Raw genomic sequence first — 25,477 nt, forward strand, 5'->3', positions numbered from 1 at the left:
TGCCAGTCAGATCCGATTTGACAGTACACACACACAAAAATAATAAAATTTTTAAAAAACAACCAAAAATCAAGATAATCATGATGAAAAAGAGACCTCAGGTAAGGTTAAATGAGACTATGTTGTATTTTCTATCATACATGACAAACTTTACTGCTGTGTTTTCCATTCAGTAAAGAGACTATAACTAAGTTGTCAAATTATTTTACTAGAGTCCATCTTTATGGAATTGAAATGCAAATCTCTAGGTTATGGATATCAGAATTTAGGAGACATGTTTAAAGTAATTAAGGAAAGTCATAAAACATGACAAGCCAGAGATACGGTTCTATGTATGTCTACAATATTGTGTTGATATATGTAGAATTTTTTCTAGAATGAATTATAATACAAGATTGTAAATGGTTACTTTATAGAGACAAACTACGAAAGAACAGCCTTTCCTTTTTCATTTTGTACTTTGCATTGTTTACACCATAAAAATAACTTGCAAGTATTTATTATTTTTAATGTAAAAAGGGGGAGATGTTCATGCATTATTTTCTTCTTTATACTCAGGATGGGTGTGTCAGAGGCAATGAGATTGGCACAGGATAGAGCACAGTTTAGGGCTGTTGTGCATAGGGTCGCTATGAGTCACAAACGACTCGACGGCACATAACAAACAACAACATACTTGGCATAAATGAAAACTAAGAAATATACTTTTTAATTTTTTTAATTAATTTTCATGTAAGTTTACAGAGACTTAGAGTTTCCAGTCATTCATTGTGGCACTTTTCTCCCTACCAACCCCCAACCCCCCAATTCACTCTTTTCCTTGAAAAGAAAGAAAAACTCTTTAATTGTTATGCAATCCCTCCCCCCTAAGTCCACCCCACTATGCAGCCTTCACTCTGGACTTCTGTAATAACAAGAATACCCAATCATATATCCCTTTTAAACAGTTCTCTCCCTCATCTGTTTCAATGCAATATACATCATTCCTCCCCTCCTTTTCTGTCTTCCCTCAACCCTGATGTCAGTCCCATTTTATAACAGTGGTCCTATGCAATATTTGTCCTTTTGTGACTGAGATATTTTACTCAGCATAATGTCCTCCAGGGTCAACCATTTTGCATATTTCCTGAGTTCCCTGTTTTTCAATGCTGCATAGTATTTCATTGTGTGAATATGCCAGAGCTTCTCTATCCATTCGTTTGCTGATGGGCACTTGAGTTATTTCCAGCTCTTTGCTATTGCAAACAAAGCCGCAATAAACATGGGAGTGCATATATCTGCTTGGGTGGCAGTTATGGTTTCTTTAAGGTAAGTAAATTCCCAGTAGTGGACTTGCTGGGTCAAATGGTATTTCTATTTGCAACTTTTTGAGAAAGCTCCATACAGCCTTCCATAGTGGTTGCACCATTTTACACTCCCACCAAGAGTGAGTAAGGGTTCCAGTTTATCCACAATCTTGCCAGCATTTGATGTTTGCTGTTCTGCTAAATTTTGCTATTCTTACTGGAGTGAGATGATATCTCACAGTTGTTTTGATTTTCATCTTTCTTAGAGTTAGAGATTTTGAACATTTCTTCACGTGTTTGTTTGCCATCTGAATGTCTTCTTTGGAGAAGTGTCTGTTCATAGCCTGTGCCCATTTTTTAATTGGGTTATTTACCTTTATCTTGTTGTGGTGCTCAAGTATTTAATAAATTCTATATATAAGTCCCTTGTCTGACATGTCATTACCAAATATTTTTTCTGTGGCTTCCTTTTTTACCCTGTTGGGGAAGTTTTTGGATGTGCATAGAGATTTGATTGTTAGAAGGTCCATTCATCTATTTTATCCTCTCCTGGTTGTAGAAATATACTTTTTTAATATAATTTTTTATTTTATACTGGTTTACTTAATAAATATTCTTTTTATATTAAAAATATTTCTATCTGGTTTGTTGTTGTTGTTGTTGTTGTTGTGTACAGTCAAGTCAGAACCGACCCATAGCTGACCCTCCAGTGGGTTTTCAGAGGCAGATAAGTCACACAGGAGGAGATGGCCATCCTTCTCCTGCAGAGCAGCTGGTGGCCTCGAACCATGTGCCGTCAGGATTGCAGCGCAGTTTCTTGCCACTAGGCCACCAGAGCTCCCTATCTGGCTTATGGAACAAAATTATCTGTGAAAGCCTCTGAAGGTCACAAGAACAGAAGCCACAAAGGAAAGGAAGTTGTAAAGATCCTCTGTACAGTGAAGGAAATACTGTAAATCGACACAAGCTTGCTGGAAGACACTTCTCTTAAATATTTAAACGTCCATACTGCTCATACTCTGTACCAGCAATTCTGGTGTTTAGAATTTCCCCTGTTGAAGACCTACTTAACCACTTTAAGATATATGTAGCAGGATCGTCACTACAGTGTCTTGAATTTAAGGAAAATTAGAAATAGTCCAAACATAGACCAAGAGGTGTTTGGCTATGCTGTTGTTGTTGTTGTTATGTGCCATCGAGTCGCCTGCGACTCATAGCGACCCTATGTACAACAGCCCTAAACTCCGCTCTGTCCTGTGCCAATCGCACTGTCTCTGACACTCCCATCCCAATTATCCCAGTCACTGAATCAATCCACCTCATAGAGGGCCTTCCTCTCCTGCGCCGTCCCTCCACCCTGCCAAGCATGATGTCCCTCTCTAAGGACCGGTCTCTCCTCACAACATGTCCAAAGTAAGTTAGACGGAGCCTCAGAATCCTTGCCTCCAAGGAGCCACCCGGTTTAACCCTCTCCAGGACAAATCTGTTTGTTTTCCTAGCAGTCCATGGCTATAATACTTCTATAATATAACATCATTGAAATGAGTGAGGTTGCTTTAGACACACATTGGGATGTCCAAGATTGACTGTTAAATGAAAAGACAAAAACATGTATAATACGGTGGTGGTGGTGGTTGTTGTTATTGTTAGTTGAATCAATTCTAACTCATGGCAACCCCGGGTGTACAGAATAAGACTGCTTCATAGGGTTTTCAAGACTGTGGCCTTTCAGGAGCAGATTGTTAGGCTTGACTTTCAAGGTGCATGCCTCTGGGTAGGTTCAAACTAGCAACCTTTGGTTAGAAATAAAGCATTTAACCTTTTGAGCAATCTTTTTTAATCACATAGAGAAAATAGTAGTTTTTTTAAAAGATATATAAGAAACTATACATACAGTAAAGCAGTCTGGTGGCTTAGTCCATAGGGAAGCTCACTGCTAACCCAAAGGTCAAGCCTCTGCAAGTTTGACTCCACTAATATATATATCTCCTCAGCTCCTCAGGAGACATGTGGGCAATTTCCTCCTGTGTAGCTTCAGAAATATACCGGTCAGCTATGAGTTGGTTCTGACTGCGTGGTAGACTTTTACTTTTTTCTTCAATACACAGAGTATTTAAGATGACTATCCCTGAGGAGCATAACAGGGACTACTATCTATACTTTATCTGCAATATTCAAGGGTTTTACAATGGCTTTTAGAGGAAAAAAATTTTAAATAGTATTATGTAAGAAAATATAATGGCAAGGTGTGCCTTAAATACTGTCAAGCAAAAAAAAAAGTACTTTAAATAGTATACTATATAAACAATATTACATATATAATAGAAAAATGGTAGTAGTATTTCTTTGGATTTTAGCAGCTTTTGCTTTTTTATATTTAAAACTTTTTAAAGACAAAAATATAACATTTTTAAATAAGAAAAGTTAAGGCTTTTAAAAACAAGAGGCTACTATTACCACAAAAAAAGAACTCTCATAAATTATAACAAAAAAGAAAAAACTAAAACGAGGAAAATGGTCAATAGTTTGGTCCAAACAACAGAGAAGAAATACAAATATTCATCAATGACATTCAACAACTTCACAGAAAAAGAAACAAAAATTCTTTTTTACTGATAAACTGGAAAACAAAAATCAACTGTAGTTGGCCAGAAGGTAAATTAGTGCAACTTTAATGGAGGCAATTCAGAAATACATAGTCAAAAGGCTTAAATTGTATGTACCTTTTGACCTAGAAATTTTACCTCCAAGAATTTACACTATGAAAATCATGTCACTGTTATGTGCCACCGAGTTGGAACCGACACCACTGAAAGAGGCTATAAATAGCCGAGGAGGAGACTGATCATCATTTTCTAACAGAGCAACTAGTAGATTTGAACTACTTGCCTTTGGGTGGACAGTGCAACTCCTTACCCAATAGGGTAAGAGCTTCCTCATGGAAATAAAAACATAAGCAAAAATTTAAATAGAAAGATACTTATTACCATAATGCTTATAACAGATGAACTCCATAGGAAAATCTGCTATTAGAGACCTCTCCAGAGTGCTGAAGAGCAAGGATGTCAACCTAGAGACTAAGGTCTGGTCTTCGTAATTACTTGCTATGCATCAGAGTTGGACAATGACCAAAGATGACAGAAGAAGATTTGATGTCTTTGAGTTGTGGTGTTAGACAAGAGTACTGAACATACCTTGGACTGCCAAGAGAACTAACAAGTCTATCCTGGACAGAGTGAAACCAAGTTGTTCCTTGAAGGCAAGGATTTTGATACTCTATTTCACATACTTTGTAGCCAGGAGGGACCAGTCTTGTTTGGTGTGTTGGGGTTTTTTTAATTTTAATTATGATTTTAATGAAAGTTTACAGAAAAGTTGGATTTTCACTCATTCATTGTTGCTCATTTTCCTCCCTCCTCCTCCCCCCATTCACTTTCTTTAAAAAAAAAAATCATTCGTTATTGTACAATTTCCTCCCTCCCCTCCTCCTCCTTCAGTCCTTTTTTGCAATGTACCTCTTATTCTGGGCCACTGTCTTATATATAATACCTAATCATATATTCCTTTTAAATAGTTCTCTCCCTCATCTGTTACAATATAGTGTTCATTATCTATCCACTATTTTCCTATTCTTCTCCCAACCTCTTACGTCAGTGAGGCTTCCTAACAGTAGTGTTATATAGTATTTGTCTTTCTGAGACTGAGCATAATGTCATCCAGGGCCACCTATGTTGTGCAATGTTTTATGAGTTTATTATTTTTCAGAGCTGCATAGTACTGCATTGTGTGAAAATATATCTCTCATCGTTTTTCTATCCATCCATTTGTTGGTGGGCACTAAGGTTTCTTCTATTTCTTTGCTACTGTGAATAACGCAGCAATAAACATGGGTGTACATACATCTGTTTGGATGACAGTTCTGGTCTTTGGATAAAGAGATCATGCTTGGAAGGGTCAAGGGACAGTGCAGGTGAAGAAAATACTGGATGAGATGAACTGATACAGTAATGAGATGGACTGATGGGTAATGAGGGTACATGTGTCAAAGACAGTGAGATTGGCTCAGGATAGAGCAAGGTTCAGAGCTATTGTGCATAGGGTCACTATGAATTGTAGTTGACTTGATGATACATAACAATGACAATCACAGCAACTCTAAGGAATAACATCTGGAGTACCGGCTAATACAAGAAATTATATTATTGCATTGGCATATATTTTATTCTTTTGTTTACTATTTAAAATGACATCATAATAGGAACTGTGTGAAAGAAGTCAGACATAAAAGAGCACATATCCCTTTATACAAAGCTTTTAGGAATGGATGAACTTATCTATAGCGATAGTAGTCAAAATAGTGGTTACTTGGGGGTGAGTGATGGCAACTGTAAAGAGGCATAAGGCAGCATATAAGAGTGATAGATTGTTCTAGATAACTGTCCAGGTAATGGCTCCACAGGTTTCTACATATGTCAAATTTATCAAGTTGTCTACTTGAGATGTGTACTCTATATAAATTATATTTCAATAACTGCTGTTATGCTATATAATTATATTTCAGTAACTGCTGTTCAATATAACATTATTAAAATATTATAATAGCTCTTAAACATGAATTGATGCTCAACCTCACTCTTGGTAAGATAAATGCCTAAGAAAAAATATGAAATCGTTTTTGGCAGCAGGTCTGGGGAGGGGCGGCTGGCACCATGTCTGGCCATGAAGGTGGTAAGAAGTAGCCCCTGAAACAGCCCAAGAAGCAGACCAAGGAGATGGAAGAGGAAGATAAGGCTCTCAAGCAGAAACAAAAAGAAGAACAGAAGAAATTCAAGGAGCTAAAAGTGAAGGCTGCGGGCAAAGATCTCCTGGCCATGAGTGGAATTAAGAAATCTGCCCCAATCACTGAGCCGCCGCCGAGGACTCAGCTGCCTCCCCCTCAAGGCCCCTCGTCCACCCTGCCCGCCTTATCCCGCCACCGCCTTCCGCAGGCCGTTTCCACCGAGGAAAAGGAATCGTATCGTATGTCTGCTGTCCAGAACCTCCACTCTTTCGACCCCTTTGCTGATGCAAGGGTGATGACCTGCTTCCTGCTGGGACTGAGGATTATATCTATATAAGAATTCAACAGAGAAACGGCAGGAAGACCCTTACAACTGTCCAAGGGATCGCTGATGATTACGATAAAAAGAAACTAGTGAAGGCGTTTAAGAAGTTTGCCTGCAATGGTACTGTAATTGAGCATCCAGAATATGGAGAAGTAATTCAGCTACAGGGTGACCAGACAAGAACATGTGCCAGTTCCTTGTAGAGGTTGGACTGGCTAAGGACGACCAGCTGAAGGTTCATGGCTTTTAAGTGCTTGTGGCTCACTGAAACTTAAGTGAGGATTTCCTTGCAATGAGTAGAAAATCTCCCTTCTGTCCCTTGTCACAAGTGTAAAACTTCACAGTTTGTATAATGTAACCATTTGGGGTCCACTTTTAACTTGGACTAGTGTAACACTTTCATGCAATAAACTGAAAAGAGCCAAAAAAAAAAAAAAAAGAAATCTGGCAAAAAAATAAGACTGAGGCAATGATGAATCTTATTTCCGTTCCTTTTTAAAACGTCTGGATTCTCTGCTATAACATCTGTTGCGACCTGTGGTTAAAATGAAGTGTTGTCTTGGAGCCTGCTGTACATTTAAGAAGAAACTTTTGGAAACAGTGAAGAAGAAGAAACCCTTTGATGGTCCATCTCCAGTTCTCACTCAGCTATTCTGATCTTAGCTGTGCAGTCAAAGTAAACACAATCCAGAATCCTGTCAGAATTGCCTCTTCATTCTTTGTTATGCCCAGAACTCTGTACCACATGGAATTAAACCAACTCATTTGAAAAAAGAAAAATATGAAATACCATTTTTGAAGAAATAGAGACCTATATATACTGCTGGTGAGAGTATAAACCAAAGCCAATTCTGAAAAAGGTGATTTTTAAATTAGCTCTTAAGCTTAACTTACTGCGTTGCTGGAATCAACTCATAGCTGACTCTCCATTCAGTTTCCAAGGCTATAAACTGCATGGGAGGCTATTGCCCATCTTTCCCTTTCTGAGTCACCGGTGGATTTGGACAGCCAGAAAGGCACCACTTTTGAGTTAGCAATATAACTCCCTACCAATTAGGCATTTAGAGCCACCCAATTTTCAAATACATATTCTTTATGATGTCCACATCTACAAATTTATGTCAAATCCTGCCCATATGCAAAATATGTATATTCAAGGTCATTCAGTAATTTGTAATAGCAGAAGAGTAAAATAACTAAAATGTTCATCAATGGGGGTCTAGTTAAATAAAGCTTAATATATTCCTATTATAACACATTATTACACAACTGTTAGAAAGCATGAGATCTTTATTTGCTAATATATAAAGATTTCCAAGACTTGTTGTTAAGTGTTGGGGGAAATAAAAAAAACAAAACCAAAGACCAAGATGCTGGACCATATGCTACCTTTGGTTAAAAAAATTACTCATGCATTCGTGTCTGTGCATATATGTATTTGCTTATACATGTATAATAGGGGGAGCTTTGGTGGTCTAGCACATAGGGAGTGGTGCCACTGCTAACTCAAAGATGACACTTCTCTGATAGTTTACACCCACCAGCGGTTCCACAGGAGAAAGATGGGCCATCTCCTCCCATGCAATTTACAGCCTTGGCAACCCAATGGAAGTTCAGCTAAGAGTTGACTCAAGTTAAATGGCAATGAATGAAAGAGTGACTATAAAATACGTTTTGGGGAGTATTTATAGGAAACTGATAAATATGATTGCCTCTTGAAAGGAAAACTGAAATGCTGGGAAAGAGGAATAGGTAAAAAGCTTAACTTATTTTGGTCAATTGAACTTTACCATATGTATATACATGTTGTTGTTATTGTTAGATGTCACTGAGTCAAATTCAACCCTTAGCAACTCTATGAACAACAGATCTAAATCTTGTCCTATCCTGTGCCATCCTCACACATCCTGACACTTTAAAGCTCACTGCGCAGTGACCATGTCAATCCACCTGGTTAAGGGTCTTCCCCTCTTCCTCCAGGTATCATGTCCTTCTCCTAAGAACACTCTGGCTGCACCCTCTCCAAGACATATTTGTTTGGGATGTTCAACACTCTTCTCCAACACCACAGCTCAAAGGCATCAATTCTTCAGTCATCTTTATTCATTGTCCAGCTCTCAGATGCATTGCAAGTGATCAGAAAGACCATGCCCTGAATCAGTTGCATCTTAGTCCTCAAACTGACATTATCTCAAAGGTCCCTAACTGCAGATTTTCCCAGTGCAACATGTCTCCTGACTTCTTGATAGCAGGTACTAAGAGTGTTAATTATGGATCCATGTAAGACAAAGTTGTTGACAGTTTCAATCTTTTCTCCATTCATCATGATGGTACCTATTAGTCCAGTGGGAAGAACCTTGGTTTTCTTTACATTGAGATGTAATCCATATTGAAGGGTGTATTCTTTGATCTTCTGCAACAGGTGCCTCATGATTTTATTTTTAATAGGTCTTATAGGTACATGTAAGACCTATTAAAAATAAAAGTTTAAACCTATTAAGTCAAATTGTTTCAAAGGTATAACTATTGGTTTCTGCTGTTCAGAGCAAAGAAGAGTGCAGAAAGTCAAAGACTATTTTTAGTTCAAAGGACTGCATGAACTTTAGTCTGAATGATCCTAAAACCAGAAGAACTAGATGGTGTCCAGCTAAGACTGACCACTCTGAGAGGAATCAAAGCAGAAAGTCCTTGAATAGAGTGGGAGAAAAATGAGGAACAAAATTCAAAATCATGGATGGAAAACCGATTGCTGTATAAACTTTCACTCAAAGGATAATTAGGGAAAAAAAGACAATTTTTTAAAAAAAAATCCATGTCAGACCTGTGGTGTTCAAAAAGAATACTAAATATACCAGTATTGTTAAAAGAACAAATAGACTCATCCTAGAAACCAGAGCTGCTCCTTAGAGGCAAGAATTCTGAAGCCACATCTGACGTACTCAGGGCATGCTTTAAGGAGGTACCAGTCCTTGAAAAGGGTACTTGGAAGGGTGGAGGGACAGCATAAGAGAGGAAGACCCTAGGATGAGATAAACTGATTCAGTGGCTGGGATAATGGGGGTAGGTGTGTCAGAGACAATCAGTTCAGCTCAGTACAAAGCAGGGTTCAAAGCTGTTGTACATAGGGTCACTATGAGTCACAGGCACCTTGACAGCACATAACAACAACAACAACAAAACAAAACAATACAAGATTTACTGGTCTGATAGAGACTGGTAGAACACTCAAGAATATGACCATTAGTCACCTTTCACGCCTAGAACTGAAATCACCCTTTCAACTTTCAGTAGAATAACTGAGAGGCTTATAACTCGATCAATTCCCTAGAATAATCAATCATACAAAATCAAAAGAGCAGCGTTTGCCCAGGGATAAAGCTCAGAAGGCAGGAAAAGATAGGGAAAAAAGGCCAAATGATTAACAGGAAACAGGGAGAAAGTGTAAACAGTGCCATTACAATGTGACCATTATAATCAACGTGACAAAACATAATGAGTATGAACTATTTAATGGAAAACCAATCTGCTTTTTAAATTTTCACTAAAATAACAATAAAAAGCTTTAAAAAGGAAAATCATGTAAAAATATTTAAGGTCATAAAATCATCAATATTTTAAGTGAAAAAAATTGGAAAATAGGTAATAAAACACCATACAGCATGTATTATTTTATTAAAATTATTATATGTATATATGCAGGGAAAAGACTGGAAACAAATACATCAAATTGACAACATAAGTTTTCTTGAGGAGGGAGAACTCAGGGTTTCTGGTTTATTCAATGTGATTTGTTTTAACTTTGAAGGCAATTAAAATTACTAGTATTGTAATCATATTCTTTTTAATGTTATTATAGAAATATCTACCTTAGTTCTTGAATTGTAATTGCTAAGCCTACCTAAATATTCCTCCCAGTCAGTGGTCAAGAAACAGAAACAAACAAAACATGCCTGCCTCAGGCAGATGATTCTCCTCAACCAAAATCTCCATCCATGCCTTATGCAGTCAGGCATCTTGCCTAAGGGATTAGCATAATTCCTTAACTGTGCCTTCTTCCCTCCTGGGAAAATGGGCAGCAATATACACTCCCTCTCACTCTCCCCCAATCACAGGATTCCAGGAAGCACTGTGCATGCATTAAAATGGATGGTGCTCTCCAAATGCTGAAGTCAATTATTGCCCTTTCCTTAACATAGGCTGAGAAAAAAAGGCAAAGAAGGAAGGAGGGTGAGTTTCTTAGGTAGTCATGGTAAAATATCTAACAGCCTGAAAGGGATGTATTTAGTAATCTCATAGGGAGGGGAAATAATATGACAAAGATTATAAATTCAACAATTCTAGAAAGGTCTGCTACCCACCTTCTTCCTCATAGCTGAGCCCTTAAATTCTAGGTTTAGGGTTGGGCTTCTATTTTCCTTTATCTTAAGATTTTTGTTTCTGTTACTAGAAATTTATTTTCCAGTATTTATTTCTTTAATTCATTTTCTGTTATTGAAGATCATTGTTAAGCGCCATGCAGTGGACTGTAACTCATAGCAACCCTATGAACAGCTCAGGATGAATTAATTTTGTTGGATCTTTTCCTGAAAATAATTAAACTAGTGGTTTTTCACTTTTTTCTGCCTCTGACTATTCACATGTGAAATATTTCTACTATTCACATCTCTCATTACACATAATTGCTTTTAACAGATGGTAGTGTGTGGTAGGGAATGCCTTATCAAATCTGGCAGAGTGTGTGCATAGTTAGTAGAAGTTAATCTTTTCCCCCCTACTCAACAGGTTGAGGATCACCACTACCTAAACAGAGTTTCTTAAAGGCAAGGAATCCCTCATATACCCTATACCAAATGCAGTTCCTAAACCACAGGCCATTAGTTAATGAAGTACAGCTTTTGAAGTCGCCACTGATTCCATTTTACTCAGATCCACAATCAACACCATGGTAACAGCAGTTATAAAATCAAAAAGATGTGTTGCATTGGAAAAATCTTCTATCAATGACCTACCTCTCCTAAGTGCTGAAGAGTAATTATATTGGTTTAAAGACCGAGGTGCACTTTATCTGAGACATGGTATTTGTAATTGCTTTATATGCAACTGAAAATTAGAAAATGAATGACAGAAAAATAATCAGTACCTCTGAATGATGGTGTTGAAGAAAAGTACAGCATAATACCCCATGGACTGCCAAAAGAACAAGAAATACATTTTGGATGAGGTGCAACAGGGTGTTCCATTGACACAAGGATGGTGAAACCTAGCCTCATATACTTTGAGCATGTTATCAGGATAGACCAGTCCTTGGAAAATGACATCATGTTGGGAAAAGTGGAGGCCAGAGAGAGAGGAAGATCCTTAACAAGATGGATTGGCACAACGACTGTAACAATGAGCTCGATGGTGAGGATGGTGCCAGACAGGGCAAGATTCAGATGTGTTAATAGGGTTGCTATGAGTCGTAATTGATTTGATAGAACCTAACAAGTATTTTGGAAGCAGAAGTGGCATCCACTTCCTGAACAACATGCCTCTGGAAACTATGAACTTTGAGAAACGTCAACAGTTTTAGAAAGGCTTCAAGTCTTTTGTTTATAGGGTCGCTATGAGTCGAGCTTGACTCGATGGCAATCGGCAACCACAAGGATATTTTGATGGGGAAAGAGAGTATTGAAAACACCAGAGACCTGAAGGTTTTGTCACAGGCTTGTGGGGAGACAATATATAAAACAACCCAAAACAAAACCAAACCCATTGCTGCTGAGTTATTCCAATTCATTTTGACCTTACAAACAGTGCACAACTGTCCATAGGGTTTCCAAGACTATGATCTTTATGGAAGCATACAGTCAAGTCTTTCTCCTCTCAAGTGGCTCAAACCATTGACCTTTCAGGTAGCAGCTCTGTGCTTAAACACAATGATATCAGGTTACTTTGTATAAAATAGCATATAACTTTTACCAAGAGTTTATGCCTGTTACTATGCTATGCAATTTATAAACATTATCTTTTAAATGACTGTTTACAGCAATCTTATGAAGTAGGTACTATTATTATTCCATTTTACAGATGAGACTCAGAGATATCTTCTTGCCCACAGAGTCACAGCTAAGAAATGATGGAGCATTTTCAAATCCAAGTAATTTGACCCCAGATCTACATCACCAAGGTGATCAATGAACAGAAATGACTAACATTGCACCAGATTCTTATCATGGCCTTTTCATCCCCTCCCCCTAAGCCCTACCCGTCAACCTGGGCTTGTCTCCAAAAGTTTCCGCACTGCATTAAAGTCCTTCATCACTCTTTTTTTCAAACCTCAACTCTATTTTCAGAAGGATTCTGCTCCTCACCCATCCTCTCAGAGAGATCTCTCTCCTTATCCTGTTATCCTCTATCCTCGCCTCACAGGGTTGGTGCAGTATCAGCCTATTATTTTGGAAACACAGCCCTCTCACCTTTCAGAAATGTCCCGAGAGTCAATCTTTCTCCCACCCACAGTGCACTCCTCACTGCTTTCTCTGCAGTCTTTCTTCAGAATCCCACATCCCAAACCTTTTTGTTCCCCTTAAATCCCACCCTAAGGATCCCTGTTGCCTCCTTGTTCACTTGTGTATCCCAACACCTACTGCTCCATCATGTGTGATGACTAAAGTGCATGGAAAGGCCTAAGGTCACAGGGTCCTGGAGATGACCAGCCTGTTCCAACCCTCGGTAAAGCACCTGGTAGAGGCTGAACTTTAAGCACTAGGCCTGATTTCCATGGTGACACCCCTGGGGATGGTTGCCATAGAAATACTGGAGAGACACTGGCCTTACCAAATATTATCTCCCCTCTCTAATTTTCCTTCAAAAGGTTCCCCAGTGCTAACAGGATCCCTTGTTGCCCTTCTTCCAATATCAAAGTAATCCTGGACCACCCCAAACTATGCTAATAACTAACTCTGCAGACCTCAAGTTAGACTTCCCCTAGTGAGGGACTTGATGTTCCTTGTTTTTTATCTCCTTAAAAACTCATTTAACTCCTGGAAGACCTGAACTTGCAACATGTATCGGACAGCTGAATAAAGAAAAATGTGGATGTTTGTGGTTTTTGTTTTCCTCCTCATTGTCATCCCTCTCATGTCTCGCACTGCATTTCTAGGGCCTGGAGAGATGCAACAGTCAGATAACAGGCACTGGGTCACGGTGGCCAGTCGAAGAAGAAGGCAGAAATGAAAGAGAGACACATAAAAGTATTCAGTGACAGTCACAGTGGGATTCTGAGTGACACAAAAAGCAAAACAATATGAATACTACATAGGTGGTAACCCAGACATCCTCTACTATGACTCAGGTCATTAGCTTTTGACAAGCCCCACCCTCCCACCCCCCAGATCCCCAGATTCCTGGTAGAAGGCAGAGGAGTGGGGGAGGGACAAAATTCACAGAGCTGTGTCTTCAGCTTATCCTACTCGTTGCCAAACAGAACAAAGCCCATGAACATAAGAGACAATAAAGGCCAGAGCTAGCCGCAATGCCGCAGAAGCAAAGAAATATATTTACAGGAAGGAGTAGGGACTGGATCTGGAAATATTATTCTCTCTCACCTTCACAGCTGCCTCCATTAATTCCTCTGACAGTTCCCCACACACTGGCCCCTAAAGGGAAACTAATGGGGAAAAGATAAAAGGGATAGATGGTAGATTTTCCTCTTTTATTATAACCCTCAAGCGTCTTCTCAGAATCCCTTCTCCTACAGCTCTCATTCTCCTGAACAGAGAAGGATTAGTAAGTCTGGTAAGGCAAGCTCTCAGGATGCTGAGAACAAAATGGCCCCGTAGAAGCATTTCTCTTGGGCCAAGAGATTGACAGGACAGGACAGGAAAGATACAAAGCAGGAAAAGGTATGGTCTTCAAATATCAGAAGAAAGAGACAAGGAAGTACCAGATATGGAGCGGAGATACCATTTGAAACAGCAGCCCAGCCCAACACTGCTTCATCTCTCTTTCCTCTCCACTTTCCACTGAGCCTCTCCTATTTAGCTGAGACAATTTGACACATTAACATATCTCTTCCTCTCAGCATCACCCCCTGCCCTATGCCCACCTCTAGGATGGCTCAGAGGGCCTAAAGTAGTTCAGACTTACCTGAAATATCTTCTGGGGCAAGGACACTGGACTTAAAAGTGGAGGTCTTTTTTGTGGATTTGTTCCCTCATAACCACCCCCTCCTGTTTCTCAGTGTTTGAGAGGGACAGGAGGTTCAAGTTCCAACTTTCATAGTTATTAACTGCTACCCAGGCTACTAAGCATTGATCCAGGATTTTTTGAGATATTCTGTAGACTGGTATGATTGACCAGATTCCAAGGCCCCTCAGGACAAGGTTTAAGATTCTGAGCTTTAGAAACATTGGCACACTTTCTGAGTGGCAAATAAACATAAACTCAAATACACCTATAGGAACACACACACAGAGACAAAGAATCTATTTAAATCACATTATTGTGAAGGCATAGGATGGTAGCATAGTCCCCCTTGGGGCCCTTGGAGATGGGTAAGCATGACTATTCCTAAGATGTGTTTACTCAAAATTGTATTCTCTTTGACTTGAAGAGCTAAGGCTCCCTCATCTCCTCTAACAAGCATGCTTCTATTTGCCTTGTGCCAAGGACTGTGGGTCAAAGATACATAAGCAGTGTCCCTGACCTTGAGAAGCTTAGGGACAACCCTCAAAGCTGGCCCTCACTTCTTAAGCAAGGCCACAGTTTCCTGGCCCAGTATCCCTTGAGATCCATAGGACTCAACCCTAGCACCCCACAGCCTGATGTCCCTACCAGCCAAGGCAAAGCACAGTGGATGAGGCCTAGGAATTCCCTTTGCAGATAAAGGTACAGAATAGAAAACTGGAAAGGAAGGGTAATCTAGAGATTTGCCTTTGGTTCAATAAATTAACTGTGTGACCTTGAGAAAGTCATTTAACTTCCTTGGCCCTCAGTGTCCTCATCTGTAAAATGGAAATATTAATCTCTACTTCAGAGTAATGTCTTGACAATTGAATAATACGCATACAGAGACAAGCATACAATAAACATTATTCCCATTCTCCTCCATGACTAAAGGTACTCATGATGGAACAGTAGTAGCTTGCTAGTTTTTAGTGAATCATCAAGATAAAGGATGAACAAGCAATGTACCTATTGGGTTCCTAGCATACGGACAATTTTACTTGTTAAAGGTGAAGTGTTAGGAGTCTGAAATCACCCCACTGCTCCTGGAGGAAAAGGCAGACATTTCCTTAGGACCCCAGAGATTCCCCCAAACTGGGTGTGGCATCAATGTATTCATTTCCCAGAACACCCTTCCCGACATTTGTGCCCTCCCCCCAAGTCCAGGCTGTAACTAATTCAGAGGATGATGGAGGATTTGGTCCTGGAAACCACTTTCATTCAGATCTCTGTGGAGATCCTGCGTTGCTGACCTCTCGCCTAGCCCTGGATCCACTAGTCTTTTCCTTTACAGGGAAGTGGGGGCTGAAATCAGAGCCTATGACAAAGAGAAGATGTTCCTTCCCTGAGCGAGAGGGAAAACATCAGAAAAATACTCAAAGGTGTAGGGACCCTGTAGAAAGCTGAAATGAGAAGATGGGTCTCCTGGTCCCAGGAAAGTCACCCCCCAACATCACCACTCTGCAGACCGTAAGCCAGGCCAGGCCACACCCAGGCATCCTGATGCGGGGGAAGAGGAGGGGCTGCGTCGAAAAGGATGGAGGATGAGTGGTAAGAAGGGGGCGCAGTATAACAGGCAGGGGCTCAGGTTTCTTAGTGTTAAGATTCGGATTCCCGCCCCCATCCTAAAACCCTTTCGAGGGGCAGCACTCACCCCAATAATGACGCTGTCGTCCCCTTGGAAAATGGGGATGAATTTGTCCCCCCGGAGGATCTCGGCCTGGTTGAGGGGCCGAAATCGGCAGAGCACCTTGATGCTACATTCGTTGTTGGTCTCCGCCATGGTGGTCGCCGACGTGGGGTTGGGCACTCCTGGGGTTGCCGGGGTGATGTGCGCTCCGAAGGAGGAGGGTGATCAGCCGAGGCTGCGGCGGAGGAAAGGAGCTCGGTCACTGTCGGGGCGCCGGGGCGAGGGCTGAGAAGCAGGACCCGAGCGCGCCTTGTCTGCTGCGGCACCGGGTTGCGGGCGGTCGACCTGGCGGCTGGTGCTTTCGCGGCGCTCTGCCTCTCCGCCCTTCGCGCTGCAGCGCCGCGCTGCGGGCTTGGGCGGGGCCGCGAGGAGGAGCAGGGGGCGGGGCCTACTCCGCGGGGGCACTTGCTCGGCTGGGACCACCCAACGCGGAGACCTTCGTTCTCTACTTGCCTTTACTCCCCCACTCAACCTCAGGGCAACCTTGCCCTTCCAGTGCGCACAATGCTTCCCCCTCCCCCGACCTGTTTGTCCCTTCTCAGTCTCCCCTCCCCCTTGGAAGAAAATAAAGGGTCGGAGGTGGATTTTGTCTAAGGAAGAGGATCAGAAAGGTTTCCACTTCCCTTTAGATTCTGGGGTATCCCCTACCCCTGTCACAGTCCTTTCTCTAAATTGGGAGTGCATTTCCCATTTTCCCTCCCCACTCCTCACACGCAGATGCCAAATTCCCAGCCCACTCAAACTTGTGCCTGTATCTCCACTGAGGTAGGGCTCCATTCTTAGAAGTTAAGGAGTCCGTTTATATACTTTTCTCTCCCCAACATACACATCAACAAAGTCCCCAGTTTGACAGAAGACAAGCACCATTCGGAGCTTTTAAGAATTCAAAAGCAGATACATTTCTTATTTTTGCCTCCTAAAATTGGGACTGGGATGCAGGTGAATGGGAGTAAGTTTACCTAGAGACAAGGGGGTCAGAGGCAATGAAGGTGAAAGGAATGGGTAAAGTCAGAGAGAGGACCCCTAGGGTAAACATCTGCATCCTTTCAAAATCTTTTTCATATCAATGTAGTTCTCACTCCTGCACACTGCCTGTAGTTTTATTGTTGTTCTTTTCACTCAAATTGGAGCCCTTTCATAATTGACCCTTTGAGGAGTTTTCAGAGGCTGTAAATCACACCTGGAGGAGACTGCCCAGCACTGTTCCATAGGAGCTAGTATCCCCAAACTACCTGCCTTTGCATATTACTTAATTTGGATATTATGTTTCATCTGAGTGAAAGTTTACAAGTCATATTGTTTTCAGTCTGTCATTCATATACATTGTTTCATAACATTAATTACAATTGATTAATGTAATTAATTAGGTCTCATCAATTCCTTATATATTGCCTTTTCCTTTACCCAACTAATAAGTATTTGTTCTCTATTTATTAATTTTTACTCCCCTCTCTTTTCCTTCTCATCTCTGGTAATCATCCAAGTATGATTCTTTGTGTAAATCTTTAGCTTTTCATAAAAACATGCCTTTGTGTAAATCTATAGTCCTTTAGTGACTGATTTATTTCACTTAACATAATGTACTCTAATACACAGTATTACATGAGCTCTTTACATTTTTTAAGTGTTGAGATAGATAGATAGATAGATAGATAGATAGATAGACAGATATAGTTGTGCTTACACAAAACCTATACTTGGGCCAAGAGGCAGTCCTCAGAACAGGGCAAGGAAACACTGCAGGGTTCAAAATAAATTAAGGAGCGCATCAGGGATGCATCCTGTCCCCATACCTTTTCAATCTGTATGCAAAACAGATCATTTGGAAAGCAGGGCTTTATGGGAAGGGGTGTGGCATCAAAATTGGAGGGAGACTCATTAACAACCTATGCTATGCAGATGACACAACCTGGCTTGCTGAAACTAAAGAAGACCTGAACCACTTGCTGCAAATGGTCAAGGACTGTAGTCTTCAATATGGATGGAAGCTCACCATCAAGAAGATAAAGATTCTCACCAGTGGGACAATTAGCAGCACCATAATAAATGGAGAAGAGATTGAGGTTGTTAACAATTATAGCTTGCTTGGATCCACAATCAACACTCTTAATATCACCAGTCAGGAAATCAAAAGACAAATTGCATTAGGAAATCTGCTGTCATGGACCTCTCCAGAGTTCAGAAGAGCAACAATGTCAGTCTAGACACAAAGGTGCGCCTAATCCAGGCCATGGTCTTCTCAATTACTTGTTAAGTTTCAGAAAGTTGGACAATGACTAAGGATGACAGAAGAATAGATGCCTTCAAGTTGTGGTGCTGGAGAAGAGTCTTGAACATACCATGGACTGCCAAGAAAACAAATAGGTCTGTCTTGGAGAGAATGAAACCAAGTCTCTCCTTGGAGGTTAGGATTTTGAAGTTCTGCCTCACTTACTTTGGGCACGTGGACAAGAGAGATCGGTCCTTGGAGAAGGACATCATGCTCAGAAGGCTAGATGGACAGCTCAAGAGAGGGAGAACCCAGATGAGACAGATTGAAACAGTAACTGGGAAGATAGGGGTTGGTGTGTCAGAATTAATGAGACTGGCTCAGGACAGGGAAGGGTTCAGAGCTGCTGTACATAGTAGGGTTGCTATGCATTGCAAGCGACTCAACCAATAACATTCTATGACAAGTCTAGAAACAGAAGTGGCATCCACTCCTGAATAACTTGCCTCTGGAAACTCTATGAACTTTGATAAATGTCAATAGTTGTAGAGGCCTTTTGTTCCTGCTCAACTCAAAGACAATAAACAACAACAACATATATACCATCGTTTCTTTCTCCATTTGTCCACTGATGGCCACTGGATTGTTTCCATCTCTTTGCTATTGTAAACAATACAATGAACTTGGGTATGTATAAATATGTTCATGTGGTAGTTTTTATTCCTTTGGGATATAAACCTAATAGTGTGATTGCTGAGTCAAATGGTATTTCTAACTTTTTAAAGTAAGTTCTAAATTGTTTTTCATAGTGGTTGAACAATTTAACATTCTCACCAACAATGTAAGAGAGTTCCAGTGTCTCCCCACCCTTGCCAGCTTTTGTTGTTTGCTGTCTTATAGAACTTTGATACTGTTGTCTGGGTAAGATGATAGTTCACCGTTGAATGTGGATAGATGTAGGTATCTTTGTGAAGGTGTATTTCCTGTTCCAGTTAACTGATAAAGTACCAACATCCCAGCCCTTTTCTCAGACCTTTATTCTTTGTTTCCCCTCCTTCCTTGGCAAAAACCAAGTCCAAGATGCCTTGGCTTTCTTCCTCCCACTTCAGATCTGCTGCAGGCCTTGAGCAGACCTACCAAGAAGCAAGCTGAATTTATTTCCTACCCCCTCAGGTCCCAAGTCTTTACTAGCCAACACAGTTAGACTTCAGGAATTGAAGCTCTAGGCTAAAGGGAGGATTAGAGTGATGAAAGAGGGAGGAGGAGATGGAGACTCTGCCCAGCAATAGAAAAGTGTCTAAGATCACTTAAGACACTGTAGAGCAAGGGTAAGATGCTGATGCACTGGCCAGACAAGATCCAGTAACTTAGAGATCATTTGAAGGGGGTTTCTTTTGTCAAATCTACTCCTCTAACCCATCTGAAACTTGAGCGATCTGAGAAAAAAATAGTTCATCATAAAGAATTGGATGACAAGACTATGAAGAGGCGAGCTCTGGTGGCCTAGTGGCAAGAAGCTGCACTGCAATCTCAAAGGTGCACAGTTCAAATCCACCAGATGCTCTCCTGGAGAAGGAGGAACAATCTCCTCCTGTACCAGTCAGATCTGATTTGACAGCACACACACACACACACACACACACACACACACACACACACACACACTAATAAAATAAAAAAAATTTAAAAAAAAAAAGACTATGGAAAAAGAAGCAAAAAGGCTTGGAGAAGAGCCAGAATACTGTAGATAAAATGAAAGTAAGTTCCCAACTTGGGAAAATAGGCGAAAATCAGTCTGGCATTGTTCCCAAGTATTGCAGCATCCCACAAGCTCAGGACAGATCTCAACTTCAGAGCCCCAAAAGTGCCAAGGCAGCATCACAGTGAAATATTTTCAAAATTCCTGTCTATGGAGGGTTGCTGGATAATCCCTTACCCCCAGCATACACTGTACTCTACTAAACAAAAGAAACAGAAAACCAACACAACAAACCCATCCACATGAGTCCAAAAAGTCAACGTTTAATCTATAGCACAGATTGGACAAAAGACTAGGGAAACTAGAGTACTGGATACAGAGCAGCCAAAACACAGTTTAAAAATACGTTGAACCCACAATGTGAATATTTTAACTAATGTCATTAATTAATTTGCCTGGAAACTGTCAAAAAGGAACCTTAATAGTGGTGTCAATTTTTACCAAAACCACAATAAATTACTAGTTAAAAATTAATATGGTGACTTTTTAATAAAACTGATATGTTGTACTTAAAAGAATTGGTTTTATTGAGACTTATTTATCAATTAAGCAAAAATAGTGATAGGAGATAATTTTTATTTTTTAAATGTACTTGTTGCTGTTGTTGCTATGTGCTGTCAAGTCACCTGTGACTCATAGTGACCCTATATACAACAGCCCTAAACCCTGCTCTGTCCTGTGTCAATCTCACTGTCTCTGACACACATACCCCCATTACTCCAGTCACTGAATCAATCCACTTCATAGAGGGTCTTCCTCTCCTGTGCTCTCCCTCCATCCTCCCAAGCATGACATCCTTCTCCAAGGACTGGCCCCTCTTTGCAACATGTCCAAAATATGTCAGATGAAGCTTCAGAATCGTTGCCTCCAAGGAGCAGCCTGGTTTAACCCTCTCCAGATGAACCTGTTAATTTTCTTAGTAGTCCATGGTATATTCAATACTCTTCTTCAACACCACAGCTCAAAGGTATCAAGCCTTGACAACATAGTTTGCTATGTGTTGTTCTGTTAATTGAAAGATCAGTTGTTTAAACCCCTCTGTGGGACAAAGCTGGACAGTCTCCTCTGGTAGAGAAGTGTAACCTCAGGGACTAGGAGGGTCATCATGAGCTGAAATCAACTCTAGGGCAGTAGGTTTTGGTCTGGTACTTAGTAAAAGAATCAGGTGAAGATTCAATGTTTATCCTAAAAAAGGATTGTTGTTTTACTTTTATTAAACTGTGAAATTCTTAAGTCTGGAAACTTTTGGTGGTTAAGAACAAAAGTGTGGGTAGTCAAATTTGAACCATCACTTTTTTATTCTATGAACTTTGAAAGAGGATTGCCAAATTTAGATGAAAAAGACAGGAGGTTTTAGAGGAAAAACCTGGAAAAATATTGTTCCGTCAAATATGAGTTTCAAATAACTAGAAAAATAGAGAATACCAGGAAGATGTTTATTAATAATTAGAAGACATATTGCCATGGGAAAGTCTGCTGTTAGGGACCTCTCCAAAGTACTGAAGAGCAATAGTGTCTCTTTGGAGACCAAGGTGCATCTGATACAGGCCATGGTCTTTGCTATCACTTGTTATGCATCAGAGAGTTGGACAATGACTAAGGACGATAGAAGGAGAATTAATGTCTTTGAGCTGTGGTGCTGGAGAAGAGTATTGAGGGTACCATGGACTGCTAGGAAAACAAACAGATTCATCCTGGAAATGGCCAAACCGGGATGCTCCTTGGAGGCAAGGATTCTGAAGCTCTGTCTAACATACTTTGGACATGTTGCAAGGAGGGACAGGTCCTTGGAGAAGGACATCATGCTTGGTACGGTGGAGGGACAGTGCAGAGGGGGAAGGCCCCCTATGAGGTGGATTGATTCAGTGATTGGGGTAATCGGGATGGGTATGTCAGAGACGGTGCGATTGGCACAAGACAGAGCAAAGTTTAGAGCTGTTGTACATAGGGTCACTATGAGTCACAAGCGACTCAACGGCACATAACAACAACAACAACAATTGACCATATAAAGGAATCTGACTGCATATATAATAATAAATTATGGATAATATTGAAAATCACAAGGCATTTAATTGTTTTCATGCAAAAGTTGTACATAGACCAAGCAGCAGTCTTTTAAACAAAATAAGGGGATACTGACTGCATGGCTTAAAATCAGGAAAGATGTACATCAAGGTTTGTGGTGCCAAGGGTTTATTGTTCAAAATAGCCTTTCCAACCATTTACTTTGATTTTACCACATAGATGGGCGGGATCCACAAGGGGACTGCCTAACCATTAAACTGAGCTGATTTAGCATCAGAATTTAGGGAATCTCACCACCAAATATTCCTGTGCCACTCAGATGGGGCCTACAGGAGCTGCAGCAGACAACTAAAGATCAGACTTGAAACTGAGCTGACCTTGGGACTGCTACTCCATGAAACCAAAGCTAGGAGCCTTTGCCCAAGCTTGCTGATAGATTGGAGGATTGGGATGATGAGACCCATAACTGGTAGGTCTACTGGTAGCTCTGGTGTCTTAAATAAGGAATTGTGTCAACAATGCAAAGGTATGCTGTTCAAAACCACCAGCTGCTGTGCAGGAGAAAAATGGGCAAACTCCTCTTGTGCAACTTATCACCTCTGAAAATTCACCAGAGGGTCATCTATGAGTAGGTTCCAGTTCCAGAGTACACAAGAAGAAGAGACCTTTGTAACAATGGCCTAAAGCGTCAAGGATAAAGGCTGAAATCTGTGAGTACACTTTAGAAGTTTCTTTGACTATGAAATTGTATCCTGTTGCCAATCTGAATTGTGGTCTATAAAATTTCCTAGTAGCACTGGTAGGCTAGTGTTAGGAAGACGCATTGTCAACCCAAAGGCATGTGACTTTAATTCATCAGCTGCTCCATTGGAGAAAAATGAGTAATCTCCTCTTGTGCAATGTAAGGCCTCTGAAAACCTGCTGGAGGATCAGCTATGACTCAGTTCCAACTCAACAGTATACTTCTCTAATAAACTTCATAATCATGCGTATGATTCTGTCAAGTCTGTGTAGCTATTCCAACAGATTTAGGATCCCATAAAGCTGCAAGATTGGTATTAGATTTAGCAGAAGTAGATACAGGAAAATAGGCAACCATGTCTGGCCTTATGGGAATTAGTTTTGTGCTGGGAATGCTGTTGATGGGGCAGTTACTCTTTGTGGAATTGGTAGAGGTCAAACTCAGCCATCTTCATGTTGCTTACACACTTTTTACAGGATTCTGTCCCTTCTCCATAGCTATTTAATCTGCATAATGCACAAATCATGCAAAAAGCTAGATTAAAACAAACAATAAAACACCAAAAAGCTAGGTTATATGAAGAAAAATGTGACACCAGAATTGGAGGAAAACTCAGCAATAACCTGTGTTATACAGATGACACAACTTTTCTTGCAGAAAGTGGAGACTCAAAGCACTTACTGAAGATCAAAGACTATAGGGCCTTCAATATGGATTTCATCTCAATATCAAGAAAACAAAATCCTCACCACTGGGCTAATAGACAACATCATGATAGATGGGGGGAAAAGATTGAAATTGTCATTGATTTGATCTTATTTGGGTCCACAATGAACCTCCACCATAACAGTAATCACAGAATCAAAAGACTTGCTGCATTGGAGAAATCTGCAGTCAATGACACTTCCAAAGTGCTGAAGAGTAATGATATCAGTTTAAAGACTAATAAGGTGCAGCACCTGATCCATGTTGTTGTTTACAGTCAAGTTGAAATCAACTCACAGGTGATCCTCCAGGAGGTTTTCAAAGGCTGTTTAACCCCATGGCAGGAGATTGGGCATCTTTCTCCTGTGAAGCAGGTGGTGGATTCAAACCGTGTGCTTTTGGGATGGCAGATCAGCTCCTTATCACTAGGCCATTAGAGCTTCCTGATCCAATCCATAGTAGTTTCAAATGCTCCCTGTGTACGTGAAAGTAGGACCAAAGAAGAAATCATACCTTTGAATTGCAGTATGACAAAGAATATTGAATATCACACAGACTGCCAAACTAAAAACAAATCTGTATTGGAGGAAGTGCAACCAGGGTGCTCCACAGAGGTGAAACTTTCCCTCACTTCCTTTGGGCATGTTGTCAGGAGGAACCAATCCTTGAGAGAGAGACATCCTTCTGGGATAAATAGAGGATCAGTGAAAGAAAGTTAGATACTCAGAAGACTGACACAGGGACTGCACAAGGGCTTGAGCTTGCTGGAGATCGTGAGGATGATACAGGATAGGACAAGATTTCAATCTGCTGTTGATAGCGTAGCAGTACCTAACAACAACATGTTCCCAGACAGCAATGGGTATACTTATACAAAAAACTATTGGCTGTTTTTCCGAAATTAAAATTTATGTTGTTGTTGTTAGGTGCCATCAAGTCATAACTACCCTATGTACAAAAGCTCTGAACCCTGCACTGTTCTGAGCCAACCTCATTGTCTCCCACACACTCACCCCCAGTCACTGAGTCAATCTATCTCATCCAGAGATAGATTTCTTGCACTGTCCCTCCACCCTCCTAAGCTTGATGTTCCTCTCCAAGGACTTGTCCTTCCTTGCAACATGCCTAATATTAGAATCCTTGCCTCCAAGCAGCCTGGTTTCACCCTCTTCAGGATGAATGTGTTTGTTCTCCTAGTGGTCCATGGTGTATTCAATACTCTTCTCCGGCACCACACCTCAAAGGCATGAATTCTCTATCATCCATAATCATTGTCCAGCTTTCTGATGCATAGACCGTAATTGCAAAGACCATGGCCTGGATCAGGCACACCTTAGTCTCCAGGCTGACATCATTGCTCTTCAGTACTCTGGAGATGTTCCTGACAGGAGACTTTCTCAAGGCAGTTAGTCTTTTGATTTCCTGGCTTCTGGTACCAAGAATGTTGATTATGGAGCCAAGCAAGTTAAATCAGTTAACAATCTCAATCCCTTCACTGTCTATTATGACGCTGCGAATTGGTCCAGTAGTGAGAATCTTTGTTTCCTTGATGTTGAACTTCAATCAATATTGAAGGCTGTAGTCCTTAATCAAAAGGGCTGAACTCGCTCAGCATTTCTTAAGCTCAAGGAACTGAAGAACAAATTCAAACCTCGAGTTGTTATAATCAAGGATGCTTTTGGCAGAATGTTAAAGAAGATGGAAAGAATATACTGAGTCACTGTATCGAAAGGAATTGGCAGACA

The 25,477-nt window shown here is 40.6% G+C and overlaps 1 protein-coding gene across 2 annotated transcripts in view; it reads right to left on the bottom strand.

Annotated features, from left to right (window-relative positions):
- KIF5A (kinesin family member 5A) overlaps nt 1–16,635 on the bottom strand; it is a 40,163-nt gene extending 23,528 nt beyond the window's left edge. Inside the window, exon 1 of one of the 2 annotated variants that reach the window (XM_006897583.1) lies at nt 16,254–16,602. In XM_006897583.1, the coding sequence (XP_006897645.1) occupies nt 16,254–16,382 (129 nt within the window). In that variant the 5' untranslated portion in view covers nt 16,383–16,602. Of the gene's footprint in view, nt 1–16,253 lie in introns of both variants that reach the window. The other variant, XM_006897582.1, reaches the window with a different exon arrangement.
- Nucleotides 16,636–25,477: the final 8,842 nt, after the last annotated feature.

The sequence above is a fragment of the Elephantulus edwardii genome, unplaced genomic scaffold, assembly GCF_000299155.1.
Source record: "Elephantulus edwardii isolate Elephantulus edwardi_28Jun2011 unplaced genomic scaffold, EleEdw1.0 scaffold00212, whole genome shotgun sequence".
In the NCBI taxonomy this organism is placed as follows: domain Eukaryota; kingdom Metazoa; phylum Chordata; class Mammalia; order Macroscelidea; family Macroscelididae; genus Elephantulus; species Elephantulus edwardii.